Raw genomic sequence first — 19,821 nt, 5'->3', positions numbered from 1 at the left:
TTTTTTTCCCCTACAGTTTCTTTCTACATACCTGGAAACATGTTTGCAGATAACCAACTGCCTGTGGTGCATATCTGTGGCCTACATACTGGTCAGTTATCGCAACACAACATGAGTTAGTTTGCTAGTAAACCTATTGGTTAATGTTGCACTATGAGTCATTTATAGTGAGCAGCAGTTATGGTCTTTGGTCAGTGAGTTAAGTGAGGGTGTCTTGTGGGAAATGTGTCTTCAGCCTGCAATTATTGATTTTTTGGCCACTTGGACGCAGTGCAAATTTGTTTGCAAACAGTTATTAATTTACACATCCAGCAGAAACTGAGCAGCATTATCATTCATTTGGAGTCATGTTTCTGGCCACCTGACATATGTAAATCCAATACTCTCTTTTTAGTCTCCACCAACTCCTGAGGGAAATATCTGGCTCTTCAGTTGCTAACTTTGTCTTTGTCTGTCCCTTTTTTAGCTTTTTTGATGTAAACAGCAGCACGTTGTGGCCAAAAATGAATCGAAACAGTGAATCTGCCAAAGCTGAAAGACGCCATAAAGTTCCGTAGAGCTGAGGAGAAGTGCAGAGCCGGGTGATAAATCTCCGTGGGTTCATCACTACAAGCAACTCCTTTCTCATACACTTAGTATGAAATATATTGCTTTGAGTAATTACTTACAATTGTGAGTATACGTTCTTGTACAGTATTCTTTTTCCTCCTAAGTGTCCATGTAGATGTCCAACACAATCTACTCACTGGATATAAAATCTCTCTGATTTGTGCCAATAGATCCCTCATGCCATCAAACTGTGAGTAAACAAAGGAGAGTTCTTGTTTAAATCCACCCTGGCTCTCTGTTAGAGCCTGGTGTATCAATATCACCATTTGCACAAAGCCTCTACCTCCATCCATTATCTTTACCAACGCTTGCGGGGTCACGGACGAGATGACAGGTCAGCTCTTTATCATATGGCTGACACATAGACATTTCACATTCATATCTATGAGCAATTTCAAGTCACCAGTTAACCTAACTGGCGTGTCTCTGGACTGTGGGAGGACAGTCCAAAGACACGCAAGAAGAAACCCACATTTGCTAAAAATGTATCTGTTGGGCATCTTAGTGGACAAGTGGCGTGTCACTGCCACATCATTTGTTCAAATTCATCCAGGGAGCTTTGTTTTATGTCGTGCGGCTCTTTCTTTCTCTCTCCCTTCATGCCTTGATCCAATTCAGACAAAATGTACCAAAAAAGAAAATGTAGCAGTTGACTTGCTTCTAAAGTACAATTGTTCATTAAGACAGAACACCTGACATAATGAGACCTAAATGAAGCAAAAGCCATGTTGCATCTTCTAAAAACCGACCAAACAAGTCTGAAATGAACGCATTCCTTCTTTCTTCGTGGCCATGTTGTTTCTATTAAGCTTAATCAACAAACTGTGCTGTTTCAATACACTACACAATACACAAATTGCATTTCTCATACTTCTATTCCCTACTGAAAAAAAAAAATCTATCCAGCCTATCATTATACTCATGAAGAGGGCACACCAACAAGATTCTGGCAAGAATGTGTGTATTTACAGCTACAAAAAGAAATCTAAATACAGTGCAGCAAAGAGAACATTTTGCCTAAAAAAACTCATCTCAAAATCCTCAGCATAACATCGCTAGGGCCTAACAACACAAATGCTCTGAACCTATGGGTGGACGTGTGACAGTAAGGGCAAAGAGGAGTGAAAGAATCTGTCAAGCCCTGACCAGGAAATGCCAAGTAAGACATGCTCGAATACTTCCTCTGTGGTCTCTTATTTCAGCAAAGTGAAGCCGGGTCTGTGAGGGGAGAGAGCAGCAGCATCTGGAAGGGCCTACAGAGGAACCAAGTGTAAACATATGTACACTGTATGGGGAAGTCTGGGAGAGGGCGTAGGTTTGCAGTCAGTAGTAGGGAAGGGACACAGAGGCACGGGATTTTCAAAAAATGCTGTCTGTATTGTCAACAACTTTACCCACTGAAATTACATTTAGATTCACTGACAGAGACCTGAAAACAATCATGTATTTACAGGCCGTAACTAACTGCGCACCTGCTATTTTGGTTCATCTATGTGCATCAGCTCAAAGCTGAAAAGGGCTGTGCGAGGGTGACTATAGATCAGAGGGATTAATGAGCCTTGATTTTCCAACGTCTGCACATAGACAGAAGGCAGAATAACGAGTTATAACTGACAAGTCTGACGTGTGTTGAGATGTGTGTAGTTATTTTGTGGCAGCCTGGTGTCGTTTTCAGGCAATTTAATCAAGGTAAACACAGAGATCGGCTGTGCGTAAAAGCGCTGCACTCAGTCACGGCACTTCTCAAATCAGAGGCTTCAGATTTATCAACATATCTGTCCTGCTGCCTTTAGATATTGCAGGGATTTAAGGTACTGAATATGTTTTCACACAGTAGGCAGCTGTGGATAACAGATTCAGTAAGAATAAGCTATATTCATTTACTGACATTCCTGCTTTAACCACATTCAACGTAATTTTAATGCTGATTGAAAGGCATCCACTGGCTGGAGAGTGTTTAATTTAAAATACTTTATTTATATTTTAAGCATTAATCTGTTATTGCTGTGTATTTGCATGTTGATAAAATCACCAAAGTGACAGCGGAGTGATGTCGTGTCGGACGCAGTCATGGTTCTGAGACTTCCATTCTACTCTCAGCGCAATATCTAGGACCCAATTTCCACCAAAATACCCACAACTCCTTTTTGTGCCTCTCCTCCCACCTGTGCACTGTACTGGGCTCAGTTTCAAGGTCAGGACAATACCAAATTGTTGGAGCACTGGTTGTTATGCCTCCATGAAAATAGGGCCCTAGTGGAATTCTTCATTATTATTATTTATCAGGGAAAATTGCCAAATATTCACTTGTTCCAGGCTCTCAAATCTGAGGATTTGCTGCTTTCGTCTGTTTATTATGATTGTAGATTGAAAATCTTTGGGTTTTGGACTGGCAAAGCGAACAATTGACAATGCCATCTTGTGCTGAGAATTTTAACTGGCCTTTTTTAATACTATTTTCTGGCATTTTATAGCCTAAATGATTGATTGATTAATCAAAAACAGTCTCTTTTAGGGAAAATACTGCAATTAGACATTGTAACCTGTGAATCAAAACATTTTTCCAACATTGTAGAGTAGGTATTTTCACCCTTGAGAAGTGTGCACAGAGCTTGCTGTCAGGCTATGTAAAGATAAGCTCCACCAGTTAGATGGTGAAATATGTGTAACCTGAGAGGCAAATCCCAGGGCAAGAAAAAGTCTGTAATGCAGTTGAAGACAATGTCCAGTTGATAAACATATCTATATTTTTCAGCCATGCTATCAGCAGGGATGGCAATGTCGGTGAGACACTTTGCCACATTGGTCCACACTGAAACTGTTGGATGATGGATTGCCATGAAATTTGATACATTCATGTTCCCCACACGATGAACTGCAACAACTTTGGTGATTCCCTGACTCTTCATCACTCTTTATATCTAATATTTCAGTGGAAGGACTCAACTGGGGGGATAAAACTGGGATTTTCAACAGTGAGGACGGATTCCTAAGCCTTTCTTTCTGTTTTCGGATCTTATTTGTGTTTTTCACACTGCTATAATTGGTGAGGAATTGAGTTTTGGAATTGCAACACTCTTACACTCAGTGTGAGTGTTACTAATTAGCATGTGAAAATAACATCATCATCATTCCCACACATATGCAAGACAAATCAGACGGGTGACAAATCAAAGGAAAAACCAACATAAAGTGTCTTAGTAAGGTGTTACGTCACCATGTGCAACCAGAACAGCTTCAATGCGCCTTGGCATTGATTCTCTGATCTCTTCTGGAGGGATGAACACCATTCTTCAAAAAGATATTGCTTCGTTTGGTGTTTTGATGATGGTGGTGGAGAGCGCTGTCTAACACGTCAGTCCAAAATCTCCCTTAAGTGTTCGATTGGATTGAGATCTGGTGACTGTGAAGGCTGTAGCATATGATTCACATCATTGTCATACTCATCAAACCATTCAGTGACCCCTCATGCCCTATGGATGGGGGCACTGTTATCCCTATCAGGATAGAAATGTTTCATCATAGGAAAAAGGTGATGACTCAGAACAACTTTGTATTGATTTGCAGTGACCCAAAACCATGACAGCAAAATGCCAAAAGCATTCAGACCTGTACCAGTTTTTCCTTTAATTTGTCAACCATCTGCATATTAAAATTGTGAAATGAATTGTCATTGTTTTCACATTTGTCACATTTGCGGGTTTTTCAGACGTCACACAGTAATGCTAAAATTCAGGGAGATTAGCTTTTTCTAGATCAAGAGAGGTTAAGTGATGTGGTCATCAGGTTGCTCCACGTGATGTGAGAGCACATAGAACTGGGATTATTATGAGAACTGCAGCGCTCGGCGAAGAATACAATTTATATCAGGGTGGTTCAGCCAGCTCTGCACTGAAAAACGCTCTGAAGCCAGGGCTGTGAGTGGTGCTGACTGACACCGTACAAAAAGGTAAATATAGCTAAGGTTTAAGCTCACCAGTACACTAAATTCCACACATTGGTAAGAGCAACTTTGAAGGTGGATATTTACTATATGTAATTTCAGAGCGACTTCTTTCTGCTCTGCAAACTACCAGTTGGAGTCTGTCACCTGCTCAGTGCAGCATACATATCAAGGCAAGGAACAAATGAGGTGAGAGCCTGTAAAATCACTTCTTTGTTGGAAACTTGTCTAGTTTAATAAATAGTTCTTTCATGCATAAGCTTACGGAGATCACAAGTCTTTTTCTTTACATCACTACATGTAAGTGACAGAATATAACCTGCAGGCAGTAAACATACATCAAACATATTTGTCTTTTTACATCATATATTGAAGTAATCTGACAGGGACATCCCCTAAGGTGCATGGCGAACAAACACAATCTAAAAATGGAACAAATGCCACAGGCTATAGATGCTTGAGCTGCAACGTGCAACAAAATCAAAGTCCAGCCGTCATTCCAGGAGCTTAACCTGTAATTTGTGGCAGATTGTTTAGAAACATGTAATTTCAATTCCAGGCACGCTCTGTGTTGATCCACAAACAAGAGACAGCGAGGGAGAGAGTTAAAAGGTAATCCACTGTCAACTGCTCAGATCAAGTTATGCGCTCTAATTTCTGCGAGGTCACCATTAATCGTATGAACTTTAGTCAAAAGATCTCTAACAAATCTGACCTATATTGGAGAGGAAGTAATGACACTTCTGACTCAATATTCCCAAGATACTAGTAGCATCTGACATGATGGTGATGTTGGATAAAAGCTTTTGTGGTAAAACCAGGAAGATCAATAAGCCGGGGAGTAAATCATGGCTGAGTGGTGCTGGACTCAGCAGAGTCGCGGGTTTGAAATAATCGTATGAGACAGGTTGTGGGAGCAGGGGATTACTACTTGATTCCTTTTTATCAGCTTTCACATCTCACTGTGCTGGGCCACAAAGGGCATGCATAGCTGGTGATCAAGATCAGGATTATAGAGAGAAAATTGCGTTTATAATCATCGGTACCCATCTGCATCAGACTAATATCAAAGGGGAGAAAAATAATAATCATCTAGCCATTAAGTTGAGCATTTAATTGAAGTAGATTATGAGGTTACTATCAATGGCTAATTGGTTTTAAATTAAAGCTGGTCTGTTACATAAGATTAATACTTAATTTACTATTAATATAAACATCATTATTATCATTATTAGAGAAAACACTGCTGGTCGAAGTCATGGTAGAAGTAGTAGTAGTAGTGTAGAAGAAGTAGCAGTAGGAGTACTAGTAGTAAAAGAATTTATAATAGTAGTATAAATGGTGGTGGTAGTAGTAGAAGTAGTAGTAGTGTTGTAGATGAAGTAAATGTAGGAGTAATAGTAATAGTAGAAGTGATAGCAGTGGTAGTAAGTGTTGCAGTAATAGTAGTAATATAAACAGCAGTACCAAAGGTTAGTAGTAGAGAAAGACATAGTTGTAGTAGTGATAGGAGTAGTAGCAGTAGTAGAAAAATAAGTAGTAGTGGTAATAGTGGCAGTACCAGTACAAGTAGAAGTACTGGTAGTAGTTTCTAGTAGAAAAAGTAGTTGTTGTAGTAGTAGCATTAATAATAGAAGTAATTGGGGGTGGTGGTAGTCGTAGAAGTAGCAGTAGTAGTAGAAGAAATACTAGTAGTAGTAGTGGTATCAGTATATAGTAATATGTTGAGACATGATTCTCATTATCATTGTAACATTCTCTGGTATCTGTGTGTGTGTGTGTGTCTGTGTGCGTGCATGCGTGTGTGTGTGTGTGTGTGTGTGTGTGTTGTGTGTGTGCGTGTGCGTGCATGCGTGTGTGTGCACGTGTGTGTTTGTGTGTGTGTGTGTGTGTGTGTGTGTGTGTGTGTGTGTGTGTGTGTGTGTGTGTGCGTGTCTGTGTGCGTGCATGCGTGTGTTTGTGTGTGTGTGTGTGTGTGTGTGTGTGTGTTTGCAGATATGTGTGTCCTGTGTATTTGCATGTTTAGACAGATATACTGTAGCTGCTGTAATTAAGGATTTGACTGGGAAGCAATAAATCTAATTGTTGGCTGAGATGTCGGTGCCTCCGCTGATGGAACTCCTAATTTAGTGACTTCACCTTTGTGCCAGCAGAGTACTGGAACATCGGAGGAGGATACTGGAATACTGGACTGAGACCAGCGCTGCACAGAATTCCTTCAAACATTTATGAATAGAACAATTTATGCAAACATTTTCCATCTCCAATGGATGGAAACCCCCCCATCCCCCAAAAAATAGTAAGCGGACTGACTGCAGACTGTTGCTAGGTCTCTCTCTCTCTTTTTAACCAATGGACACATAAATAGCGCTCTTCCGACTGCGGTTATCCGGCACTCATGTTTCCATCACACATGTAATTCAATCGGCCCGTCATCTGCGCTAATTCCCAACACATGAGCAGCACCGGTATAATCATAGCCATCACTCATCGCTCTGCAACAATAGTTCATGCATGTCTGGAGCGCACAGCTGTTGCCATCTAACAGGAGTTACAGTCAGAGAGAGAGAGATATTGCACGCGCTGACATGCAGATTAATCAAACAGAAACTAATAACTATATCAAAATGAAACTGAAAGTGCAGGTCTGTTTAAGAACACCAACAGTCATTTAAAAGTCCCTTTTTGAGAAACTTCAGGTGACAGTCTGCCTGCACTGCAAGGCCAAATATATCCAAAAAATACCAGATTAATAGCAGTTTAACTGTATGCATGTCTTATCTGTCATGAGCCTGGAATGCTATAAATCTTGCCCCTCAGGCACATGGCAGGAGACCAAGTTAGCGTAATCTGTTACTAGTGATGTCATGCCTCACTATTTGGGACTCATCTCTGTGGGAGCGGCCTCACTGCAGAGGACACGCTGATAGAAGAGCTTATCATCAAGACTCAGGCGCACAAAAAAGGGTAGAATAACTAAATAACTTCAGGGTTAGGAGATGTGATGACTGCGGGTGTGTTCGCACTTTGTGTCCGGGAATGCACATGCTATGGGAAAAGAAAAACAAATGTATCTATGCAACTGTGATACGTATCTCACAAAAATATACTGTATGTCTCTTCTCTATAAGGGATCCCATCAAAAGAACTTTTTAAGATGCAGCGCTGGTGGTACTTGACATGTAAAGACATACAGTACATCTCCAAGATTTTGCCCGCATTCGGTGACCTTGGCGCATGACTCACGTTTTAAGTCCTTTCAAACTCCGTCCTTTCATCAGACGTGATCTCCTCTGCGTCCCTCCACATCAAGCAGACACTTCAGACTAAATAATTTCGCCTGTGAGCTGTCTGTGCACCTTTAAAAGCTCCCCGAACATCCCTGCATGCACAGACAGGTCCATGTTTATGTTGGCTTTGATGCAAGGAAACACACGGACGATACTCCTAAGAGTCTGACTGCGGCCTTTAAAGCGTTTGTTTGCCCAAATCTCACACACACACGCACATCTTTTTTTCCATGTACCATGCAGATAGGTTCGGTTTTGTTTGCCTAAGTTTGGAGATATCAGCTGCTGAGATTTCATCCGCCGCCACAATACAGAGGAGGTGAATGCAATGTTGTTTATGATGCTTAAAGTTTTAAAAAAAAAAGTCAACAGCAACATGTCTCTCGACACAATGACCCAGATACTCTGCATAATACACTGACCTCATTTTCAGCAATTTTAAAATAGAAATATTTTCCACTTAAGAGTAAAAAGTGGTGAAAAGTGTCTACAACAAATACACTTTTTTTGTGATTTCTGTGAACAGACCTTTTATAGAAATAAATATTGTATCATCCTGACAAACTTGAAGGTGTAACATAAAAGACACAACACACTGAGCACCGTACGAGAGAGAAAATCTCCAGAACTGTCAGCTTACATATGTTTCAAGGGAAGCACATACTTGCTAGCTTGGGTCTTGGATCTTCAATACACATTTATTGATATCCTTGCCTATATCGTGGCCCTTCTGCCACATTGATTCTAGACAAACATGCCAAATTAACAGTAAAGGACAAGAATAGGCATTTACTGGGATGTGACTTCCTACAAGAGCCTGCTGTGACAACATTTGTTGCCTGCATTCAGATGTTTGACTGGTCATTGATCGACTGTCTCAGAAATACTCTTTGCTTCCTTTCTTTCGCCACAAATTGGGCCACTGAATGAACCCAGAATGATTGGTCAGTTTCAGTAACCAATTGTGTAGAGGGAAATCATGGCAGGAGATTAGTGGTGGCGGATTTCTTTTAAAAACAAAGGTTAATAGATTGGAAAAGGGAACTGGGCAGCAGTATTTTAAATTAAACAATTTGCATTTTCTTACATTAAAACCTCAATACTTCTCAGTGAAGCAACTCTGAATTCTCCTGAATAATTTAACACTACTTACAAGAGGGTTATGCTATCTTATACACTTTTTCCACAGTTACTGGCTCTAAATTCTACAGTACCCATGAGCCATTCAAGTCATATTGGGGTTACAGTAATTACCAGTTTCCAACTTGTAAATAGTGTCCACGTTAACATCCAAGTCATATTTACGACTAGGAAACTCCGATTTTTCTGAAAGCTCCTGTATTGTACATCCAATTTGATGCAAAATAATACATAAGTGCCCAAAAGCCAAACAAACACCAAAGCTTCACATCAGTGAAAGTCCATCATTAAAGATGAATAAACCTTTATTGTCATGCACAGTATTTTTAACTCTAACACGACCCAGTCTGCATTGAGTTTTGTAATAACTTTAATGTTCGACCCAACCAAAGTCTCCTTTCAATGCTAAATTATACTGGATAGTAAAGTTTGAATATGCTGTCATTTTAGTAAAGGTAAAAGAACGTTTATTTTGTTAGCATTCAACAATAACATATCCCATGAGTCTTATTCCGGGTTCACATTATATGAGATACATTGTAGAGATTTACATGTTTTTGACTTGTGAGTGCTCACGTTATTGGACAACTCACGACTGTTTTAGTTGGTCATGTGAGTTGGTCATGTGAGTATGACCAACTAACTAACTGTGCCTTGACAATATAGCACTCCATTAAATTTACGTATAATCAACAACATACTTTGGCTGATGTGAAGCATCCATATTTGTTTTTTTTTTTCACTTCTGTATTATTAAGTGCAAAGTCGAATATATCAGACGTTTCAGAATCAGATCTGACATGAAGTTGGAAACTGGTAATTACAGTAATTCTGATATTGCAAGAATGCATCTTAATCACAGAAGTACCCTCAAAACCCTAATAGGAGCTGTTGTTGTTGTATGAAGAGTATCACATTTCAGCTTTTCAGAAAGAGTGAGAAAAGGTGTCATTCATGAGAAGTTAAACTGAGCAACAAAAGCTAACAGAACATAAGCTAACGCTGCTAACTGTAGGATTCCTCCTTGGCTTCTCCACTCTGTAGCTCCTAACTACTTGACTACTATATAGCTGCTTTGTGCATTAGGCCTTGTTTAATATGGAAAAACAATGTGATATAGATCTTTTGTGCTATTAAGTTTGTAACAAACATTGCATATAAATCTTTCACATCATGTTTGTAGAGTGAATACAGCATTGTGCTGCCTAAGGCGACTGCCTTGAGTCACTGAAGGGCACATAGAGTGGCCTTTCAGGAAATTACTTTGTGATTAGAGAACACAGCATGGCATTGTCCACACACTGCTCACTGTTATTATATTAAGAAAAAAAGAAATGACTCTGTGAACTCTGTCTTTACTGAGGAAGAAAAGCTTTCTCAGCTCTGGCCTGGTTTGTTGTACTGATACATGAGAGAAACAATGAGAGAACGGAAAAGTGTAGTGATGATGAGAAACAATACAAGTGTTAAGAGACGCTCATTGTTTCTTTGTGTTGTGCTGCTGCAACATAACAAGCTCAACTGCCCCAACAAACACATCAAGAAGACAAGAGATGAAATGGTGTGCTTGTGAAAATTCTGGCCAAAAAAAGTGTTAATTGCTGCTAATGGCTTGATTCAAAGACTTAAGTTTTCTCACTTGAAATGTCAGTGTGTGTGATCATTTAATAAAAAAAGGACTATTGGATAATTGAAAGTGTGTTTTTCGGTCTCATTTGGAGAGTTTTAAAAGTTCCAAGGTCAAGAGGTTATCTTCACTCCCATTCCACATGTTATTTCTGTCAGTACACTTCAGAGAGCTGCCTAAGAAAAGCTAAAGAGTAGCCTCGGCTCGGTCAACCTGCCACACGCACATTTGAAAATTCACTCTAATTTGCTTGACTGCAAACATCCATTAGTGGCTCGGCTCACCTCCCATTGCTCTGCTCTATCACAGCGAATTGCAGCTTTAAAGGCCATGATGACACTGAATGACTGCATTAGAGCAGGATAATTAAATAGATTGGTGTTAATGCAAGAAGAACAGGCCTGCTGAGATTGTGGCCTTTCATTTTGAATTGATTTTATCTCAAAGACCTCAAAATAAGCCGTGACTAAGCAGCTGTTTATAGTGATATGCCACCCAAAACCTATCTCTTTTTATCACTTGCTTCCTGTAGGATTGAAAGATGGCTGTAAAAAGTTTGCAGTTTTGCTTCTTGACTTGATGTCAGCTGGGATTCAAGATGTTTTTTATTACTTCAAAAAGTATCAAAATGTTTATAGGAACTTCTCAAATCACTCCTGTAATCCACATCTGTTCACCCCTGCGCTCATATGTTCCAAACACTCATATTTTGGCTAAATACACAGTGTCTTAGGGATGGATTCCAATAACTGTTTCCATTTTGGATCCGATTCCAGGATGGCAAAATACTTGGATTTGATGGGTACAAAAGACACCAAGTCTGTTATTGAATCTTTTAACTCTTCACTCTTTTCTATTAGCAAAGAGCAATGTACAAAACATTCATATAGAAAGTCCTAGATTTTCAGTCAACGTTGACTCTGATGTCTCTTTCACTGGTTGAAATGACCACCACTGCCAGTGGCAGAATCTATCACTTCATTAAAGCTGCACTAATCAATATTTTTTACACTAACAATGGATTAAATGCCTATGTGTAACATGAAAAGGGTTGCTTATGGTGATGAACCCGCAGAGAATTATCACCTGACTCCGCAGTTCCCCTCAGAGCTCTTTAGTGTCTTTCAGCTCATTGTTTTGGTTTTACTGCCTGCAACTTTATGGTTTTCATTCAGTCTCATTGTGTCAGCTCAGATGCAGCCTGCAGCAGCTTTCAGCAAAAAAGGGTCTGATAAACCAACTGTGCGACCTGCCCAGCACCGAACGACAGCTAGTCACTAATGTAAGACAACGTTAGCGACTACACGAGTAAGATATTTCCCTCAGGAGTTAGTGGAGACTAAAAACAGAGCTAAAAAGAGAGTGAATATTGGACTTACATTTGCCAGGTGGCCAAATACACAACCCCAAATCCATGCTCCGCACATTCACCACATAAAGTGATGGTGGTCAATATTGTGTTGACAGCTTGTTGCACTGCCCGCTAGTGGCCAAAAATATCTATTAATAAAATTAAACTCTGCTATTGTCTCGCTATATGCTCAGCACATGCCGATAAGTCTTTACTCAGTCAAAGATGGTTTATAGATAGAAAAAGAAACATGGAAGCATTCAGATTTGATTCGATAGTGGATTCATATTCAATACTCCAACCCTACTGCCTCTGTCCGTGTACAACCTGTCAAGCTTTTGAGCAGGTGTGAGTTTGAATTCTTGCTGCCTGCTACTTCACCGGTCAGACCTGCTATATTCTAGCTCACTCACTCTCTGGCTGCCTGAAGAAGTACTGACAAATGGAGGAGCAGGATATGGAAACTGCTGCATGTGCCGGCTAGTGTATAGAGGAATATTTTGGCAAAAATATGAGGTTTTTTTTCTCATGTTTAATTCCAGCAGCAGCCATTTGTTTCATGTCTATCCCCATTTTTCTCTCTCCCTCCCCTTGTTTCCTGTCATCTCTCTGCTGCGGCAATCTCATAAAGGCATAAAATGTCCCAAAAGTATTTAAGAAATAAATATATAGGTGTGTTTGGAAGATAGAATACAGATGCTGCAGGATTGGTTCAATAAGTCTCTGTGGAAGTTTTGCTACTTTTGAATACAGTGAAAACTGGTCACATTTAAAATCCATGGTAACCAACATGACAACGGCCACTGTTCTCAGCAAATTAACAAACTACAAACTTTTTAGAGCCGAAACAGAGATGAATGTTTGATAGATAGATTTCAGATGTATTGCTTTAATGTATGTCTCACAGAAGTGTATGTTGCACATGGAAGCTAAGGTCAGAAAATATGTTAAGTGGTCAATGTGAGGGACTTTCTGAAGATGAATAAATGCAGGCCAACCCCATAATACTCCACAATCTGTCTGACACTGTGCCAAAGAGGGAAAGGCATCTTTTCCTCCCAGTACCTCCCTCTCAAGTGAGCCAATGTTTTAAGTGTGCATTGGTAACTTACCAGTCCATCACAGTTGCTGATAGCCACAGAGGCCTCCGGCATGTCAGTCACATCCCCAGTGAAAACACAGTTCCCGTAGATGCGTTCCTTGGCCTTTTCCTCAAAGTCCTCCTGCCATTCCACAAAAGCCCCTGGGGCCACCAGCCTCCTGTTGGCTCTCAAGCGGAGGTGCAGTTCTTTCCCAAACACAGTGACATTGAAAAACAAGTGCTGAGCCGAGGCAGAGGTGACCGAGGGCAACTCGGGGGCACCGCGGGCCACCCTTCTTCTGCTGCCAAGGGCTGAGGCGGCATCGGCAGCAGCAGCAGCACCTTTACTTCCACTTCCAGCAGAGACCACGTGAGAAATGTACCGGCCATGGGAGTCTGTGCTGAATGGCACGATAAGACCATATTCACTTAACTTTCCAGAGAGTTTTTCTGATGGGACAGATAGTGTCAAGTGAGAATCACATTCACAGAGCTATAGCAACTTCCTATGGGAAAAGACTAAAAAGCAAAGTGAGCTGACTGATTATAAAGACATGCTGTATCACTGAGAACAGAACTAAACTTTGTCAGACATATGATTGTATAAAGCATATAAAGGTAGCTCAGTATGAATGCTCTCTTTATGATACAAGCGTATTGTATGTAAAAAAAAAAAAATACTGTGGACATAAAGGGAAACCCAGCAGTTCAACACACTGTATTGATTTTGTTCAGCTAGAACAGTAAAGCTGTCAGACTCATTTTGACCTATCAATAAAAATAGTCCATCTTTTTTTTTTTTTTATCATTATTCCCCCACTTTTAGAAGTCAGAGTGCATTTGTCCTTAATACAAAAGCCCAGCAAAAAAAAGAAAACAAACTGACTCACCATGTGTTTCTGCAGCGACAATATGATCCAAAAATACTTGACTGAGTGAAAAGCACATGAATAAATACATACAATCCATAGCGAGGCTATAGTGTGAGAGCTGCCACTTCAGCGTTGAGTTTTCCTTTCTGTTGTAAACTTTGAGCAGAGTCCTTCCTCCTGAAAAAAACGCACAAATGCAGGAGAAAAGTCCTCAAAGTTGAGCTCCAGCGAGGCAGCCGGGCATTTCTGAGCGTTTCCCTCTAGACGCCAAACTGACGGATATTCACAAGTTGTTTCCAATCTTTTGGCCTGTGCTGAACTGCATAGACCGAGACTGCCCCATCCATTTAGGGAGCTGGGGGTGGGGGGTATCTGGGGTGCTGATGACGACAACTCCCCGGTAAAAACCGGGACGGTTTGAAGAGGTAGCCCAATTTTTTTTTTTCCTTCTTCTTCTTCTACTTTTCCTTCCTCAGATAACTTTTTAAAAAGCCGTAGAGCAAGTTAACGCACGCCTACACTGAGGAGAAGAGGAAAAAAAGTCGGAAGAGTTCAGATAAAGTGTGCAGAGACAGAGTGTCCCGGTGGTGAAACATCTGCCGTCCAGTCGTGCGCCATTACGCACCAATGGTTCTGCTGCGGGACTCACAAGTGCTCAACTTGAAGCCACTACCAGCCAACAGTGGGAGCGCCTTCTCTCCACTAGACAACCACATATTTAGCCAAGCGATTTTTTTTTTCAACCCAAAAAAACCCAAAAAACTGGAGAGCTGTTACTGCAAGAAAAATGTCTCTAAAATCTACAGCTAATATTCCGTCTTATAATTTATTTTTCTTTCTTACAGATGGTGAAAATGTGTGCCAGATGCGAGGTAATAACTCATATGTGTTTACATTAGTCCACAAACACATGTCAGTGGTAACATGGCCGTAAATCAGGGGTGGCAGGAGAGAGAAGTTTCCAATGCACATGCCTGAAGAAAAGTGGGATTCTGACTTTTATTGGCGAAAAATCAAGTTCAACTTCATCATCATCCCCAATTTTTAAATTTGGTTTACACCCAGATCACAAAAATGCACCCATGGCAAAAACCAACAACAATGTACATAGAAGAAAAATGACCGTTTAAGATTAAAGGACATGTTCACATTTTTTAAAGTCTATTGGACAACAATACTCACATGTCCAGATGTATATTGAAACAGCATTTTTGGTTGATGTAATAGTTCTTCCTTTCTATACTGGCCCTGAAGACATCCCTGCTTTATACAACTCCGATGTAAGTTATTGGGAACTAAATCCACAGATCTCATTCTGTGCAAAAATGCATTATGAAATTCAGCCAAAGTTTATATGAGGCTGCAGGATTCAGAGTTCAGAGCCAAATCAAGTCTGTATCTTCCAAAGTTACAGTCTTTGTAGTACAAAATTTCCCTCTCTGTGTTACTTACTTCACCTTCTAATGTGAATCAGCAAGCATACTCTCTCTGGGGAAACATAAAGAGGGAATGTCACACTAAAAAGACTGTAATTTTGGAAGATACCCAAATTGAAATTATGTTAGGGAGGGATCTCAGGGATTCAGAGCCAGTATGGGCAGGAGGACTACTTGCAGCGACCAAAACCAATGGACATATGGACATGTGGCTATTGTTTTATGACAGACTTGAAAGATAAACCTATCATTTAAATATAGAGTCAAATAAAGTGCATTTCAAGGTTAAGTAAAGTGCTGGTGTGCGATTAAATAGGAATAAAATTACTCTAATTCAACTACAAATATTCCAGGTCTAGCAAATCCAGTTGTAGTAACCCAAAAAATCAAACTTTTCATTATCAGATTTAATGACCTCCTGCAGTTTGTATCGTAACTTTTTTATAATCTGGGGTAATCCTGCAGATGTCACTGTGAGCATATGTTCCATTTGCAAACGGGGAACAAATCCAACACCGTCATTAACGGCTTAGAAGGTGTGAAAACTGTACAGTAGATTTCGTCAGTGGAATGACAGCCTGTTAAAACTCTGGATGACTGCTCAAGCAACCAGGATTTTTTGGCCCCGGCTCACCCCACTGGAGTCCAGACTTAGTCAGACATGACCACGCAGAGACTGAACCAACAACTCTGGAATCCTTCTCAGAGGAAGAGAAAAGGGGGGTTGGGTGAAATGAGTTTCAACTTCAGGTACTTTTTTTGAGAATAAGGTGTCTAGACTGGACATTCTTTTCCACCAACATTTCTCCAAACAGTTCCTTGACTGTGTCTGCTGCTCTGTTGGTCTGGGCGACCTCCCCCATGCAGCGCCTATACTCTCACTCTGTGGCTTAATTACCTCCATGCTCCCAGGATGGTCAATGTAGAGCAGGTGTGGGTTTTACACAGTCATCCTCCCAGGGTGGCAATGAGAGGATTGGACGGTGATCCAGAGTTCTGCATTAATAAGAGATGGAAACTAACCGCAGCATTAAGAGATGGAAACCATTAACTGCCTTGTAAGAAGTTTTATGCTCTTTTTCCATCCATACTGTTTGGAGTTTTTTCATGTGTGTCCCAAAAGCCAGGATGGCATTCCACAATATAGCATAGTATTCAATTAGAAGCCTTGTTTTTCCCCCTCTGAAATGAATAGCTCCACTCATAGTCTGTGGTTAAGTCCACACACCAGAACAATTTTCTACTACAGTGCTCGCATTAGAACACTCTGTCCTTCACAACAGGAGTGTAAGAGCGAAACTTAAACACGCTTTTGTCTCAAATCAAAACTGACTCTTGAGTATTTTAGCAACAAAGCCACAGATATTCATGTCAGACAGCTTTTCCTCTTCAAAAATGCAATTTATTGAAGTATAAACACTTGAAAATATGAGTGTCTTTGTTCTGTTCCAGCTCATATGTGGGAGAAGTGTTTCAAAGTCAAACAAGAGGAGAGAAACAAGAGAAACTTTACTTTAAAAACTTAATCTGAATCAGTTAGACACACTGTAATCTGCACAGTAGTCTGTGAGGGTGGAGCTGGGAAGAATCAAGCTTCTTCCACTGGATTTCCAGCAATGGGGAGAAGTTACAGTACAGTGTGCGGGGCTGCAGATGCCTCAGTGTGTGCTGTAATGTGGTCTAGCCATGCCAGCGTGCTGAGAAAATATGTGACTTTTCATCTCAGAGATGGAGGGAGATGCAAAGCAGCTGCTAGTCTGCCCAGCAGCTTGAGGGAAGAGGGTGTCTGCGTTTGCCAAGTTACAAACCAGTGACTCGAAGAAGTTGTTATTATGGTCCTCTGCCCTGTGTGGATGGAAGGATTTGGGACTGAGAGGCTGAGAACGAGCATTGAGTTTTGACCCTGGTCAGACGCAATGAGTTTCATTTGACCTTCTTTAAGAAAATGTGATTAGACTGTAATGAGTGTGGGAGTCTTCTGTATAAGTGCAGCTGAGACAGTACTCCTATGTGTGTAACTGTATTTATGTCAAAGGTCTTACTTTCCTTATTTCCACTGAGGAAGTTTTCTGTCCCGTTTTATTGTTGGATGGATATCTCAAAAACTACCACTAATTAAAAACAATAAAAAACAGTTTTTAATACAAGTTGGTGGAAAGTTAAAGGAATACAGTGGTTCTGTGAAATACATGTTTTTACTTTCTTGCTGAGAGGTTGATGTAAGTCTTATCATCCTCCATGAGTTTGCTGAGTAACCAGCGAGATTCCAGGAAGTCACTGCTCCTAGCCAAGAAATAGTCAGACATGTAACCCCCTGTGTAAACACAGCTTGTTGTTTTTGGACAGATTAAACAATTCATGTTGTCATGTTCATTAGTGAGCTTTAAAATTGCTGGTTGGCAGATTTTTTTATTTTTTTTTTTACCTTTGGCTGTTTCCCCCTGTTTCTGGTCTTTACGCTGAGCTAAGTTAACTGTTTACTGACTGTAACTTCATGTGTAATGGACAGACATGAAAACGACATCTATCTATCCACTAACCTCCTAAATATCAAGCTTATACTTCTTGGGCCCAAGGCTGGATTACAAACTAGGTATGTCAATGGTTTTGGTAATTTTATTAATTGCAACACTTAAACAATTTTCTACTACATTGTAAATTGTAAATTTCTCAAAGAACTTTAGTACAAAGTCAAGAGGTTGTGATATGTAGCACAACAGGCTAGCAAAGCTCTGTAAACAGAACCGTGTTCCTGTGTGTGCGTACACAGAACTACTCTCCAGAGACTGAAAACATGATCGCTAAAACTCTTGATAATGAAGGAACATGTCACCCAGTTCAGTGGTGTGACTCATTCACATGTTTTTAATAGTTTTTGGACAACAGCGGAGGTCTACGTCACAGAAAGATAAAATATCAGGATACGCACACAATACTTGTAGGTCGTTGCTGGTTTGGTTCTGCACATGAGATTTGTTGACTATAAGAAAAATATAGAAAATCGCCAGCCTTATCCTCTAAATCTAATAACTTGCTAATTACATTCCACATTATTACTTTATCTTACGGCCTCTGGTTTAAGATTTAAGATTGAAATGCCATTGCTGACTTTGGAAACAGCAGTCGACACAGCGATCTCACCACAAGGTCTATTTCGTAGCTGTTCTGGAGTATTTAATCTTATCTTCTTCAGTAGATGGAGTTTGTCACCAGGGCACCTTGTGGTGAGATTGTTTTATCAACTAGTTTTAAGAGCTTTGTTATTTTAGTTCATATTGTGTTCACATGGTGCATTTTCCCACACATTAAGTTGTGCTTAATCCAATTACCCCACAACACAGAAACCCGGATGTCATGTAGTATTCCAAGACAGGGTGCTGGTTGGTCTCTGGGTGTATAATGAAGCTGCCATCACTGCACTACATGGGAACTTGAAGGCAATAGGATGTATAGGTTACGGTACGCAACTGGGGGTCAATAGTGATCTAAGAACACATTTTTGCACTGCTATGCTTGTGCCAAGAAACAAACCATGTGATCGTTTATTTTTAAAAAAAACTTTATATTTGCTTCATTACTCAAATGTCAAATATGTCAGTACAGGCTGTGGCCATTTCCAACCATGATGGCATGGGTGGCTTTACAACAAAATGATAACTTTAAATTTGAGCATTTTTGCAATGTCACTGAGAACGTGCTAGCATTCTGGTGTTAGCATTTAGTTCAAAGCATTGCAGAACTGCTAGCATAGCTGCAGACTCTTACATGTAACATTTAAAAATGCAAAGCCTGTGGACATGAAAGACCTGTTTTTCTTAATTTCTCTTACTGATTTGTTTGTCTTATGTGATTCTACAGGGTCAAAACTTGAGACTGATTTTTTTTCCTCTCAAGTGTCAACTCATTTAAAGTGTTTAGTCAAGCAGTCATGTCCAAATCAAATCCTCATTTTTGTTACTCAAGTCTGACTCAAGTCCAGGTCTCCAGTTTTATGTCTACAGCTGTGGTCTGAGTCACCTGTGCACAATCCATCTTTGTACAAAGCTCTAATATTCCCAGACAGGATTTACACGAGTATTCTGTATAAATCATGGTCACCACCAGCCTCAATGCCTGACACAATGTGTATCACCTTTCAGATGCAGATTATGGCTCTTTTGATTATGTCCCATTATTAAAAGAGCACATTTCTACAACTGTGGAGCCTTATTGAAAGTATTTCTACTTTTATGACACTGTTACAAGCAGCTCAAGGACTTTGCTATGTACCCAATATATTCCAGACTGCACACAATAAAAAATAAACCACTTATACTTGGATCCAGGGTGTCTAAATAATTCACCAAAACCTTAGTTGATAGTAGATATTACAAAAGATCAGTATTTTTTATCCTGCCAGCTGAGACTTTTCATTACCTTGCTCAGTGGGGTGTGTAGCCTATCAGGGATTGTGTATTATTGCCCAGGTAAAT

At 40.2% G+C, this 19,821-nt stretch overlaps 1 protein-coding gene and 1 long non-coding RNA gene across 3 annotated transcripts in view; one reads left to right on the top strand and one right to left on the bottom strand.

Annotated features, from left to right (window-relative positions):
* LOC137171584 (A disintegrin and metalloproteinase with thrombospondin motifs 14) overlaps positions 1–14,456 on the bottom strand; it is a 57,420-nt gene extending 42,964 nt beyond the window's left edge. For both annotated transcript variants that reach the window (XM_067575596.1, XM_067575597.1), the window contains exons 1-2: positions 13,932–14,456; positions 13,073–13,491 (exon numbers count right to left, since the gene is read on the bottom strand). In XM_067575596.1, the coding sequence (XP_067431697.1) occupies positions 13,073–13,491; positions 13,932–14,010 (498 nt within the window). In that variant the 5' untranslated portion in view covers positions 14,011–14,456. The remainder of the gene's footprint in view (positions 1–13,072; positions 13,492–13,931) is intronic.
* On the top strand, positions 14,456–17,720 carry LOC137171586 (uncharacterized). Its single transcript, XR_010924789.1, has 2 exons — positions 14,456–16,407; positions 16,802–17,720. It is a non-coding gene; the product is annotated as an uncharacterized lncRNA (long non-coding RNA).
* Positions 17,721–19,821: the final 2,101 nt, after the last annotated feature.

The sequence above is a fragment of the Thunnus thynnus genome, chromosome 20, assembly GCF_963924715.1.
Source record: "Thunnus thynnus chromosome 20, fThuThy2.1, whole genome shotgun sequence".
Classification (NCBI taxonomy): domain Eukaryota; kingdom Metazoa; phylum Chordata; class Actinopteri; order Scombriformes; family Scombridae; genus Thunnus; species Thunnus thynnus.
The sequence above is the reverse complement of the archived record's forward strand: the minus strand, read 5'-3'. Positions and strand labels throughout refer to the sequence as shown.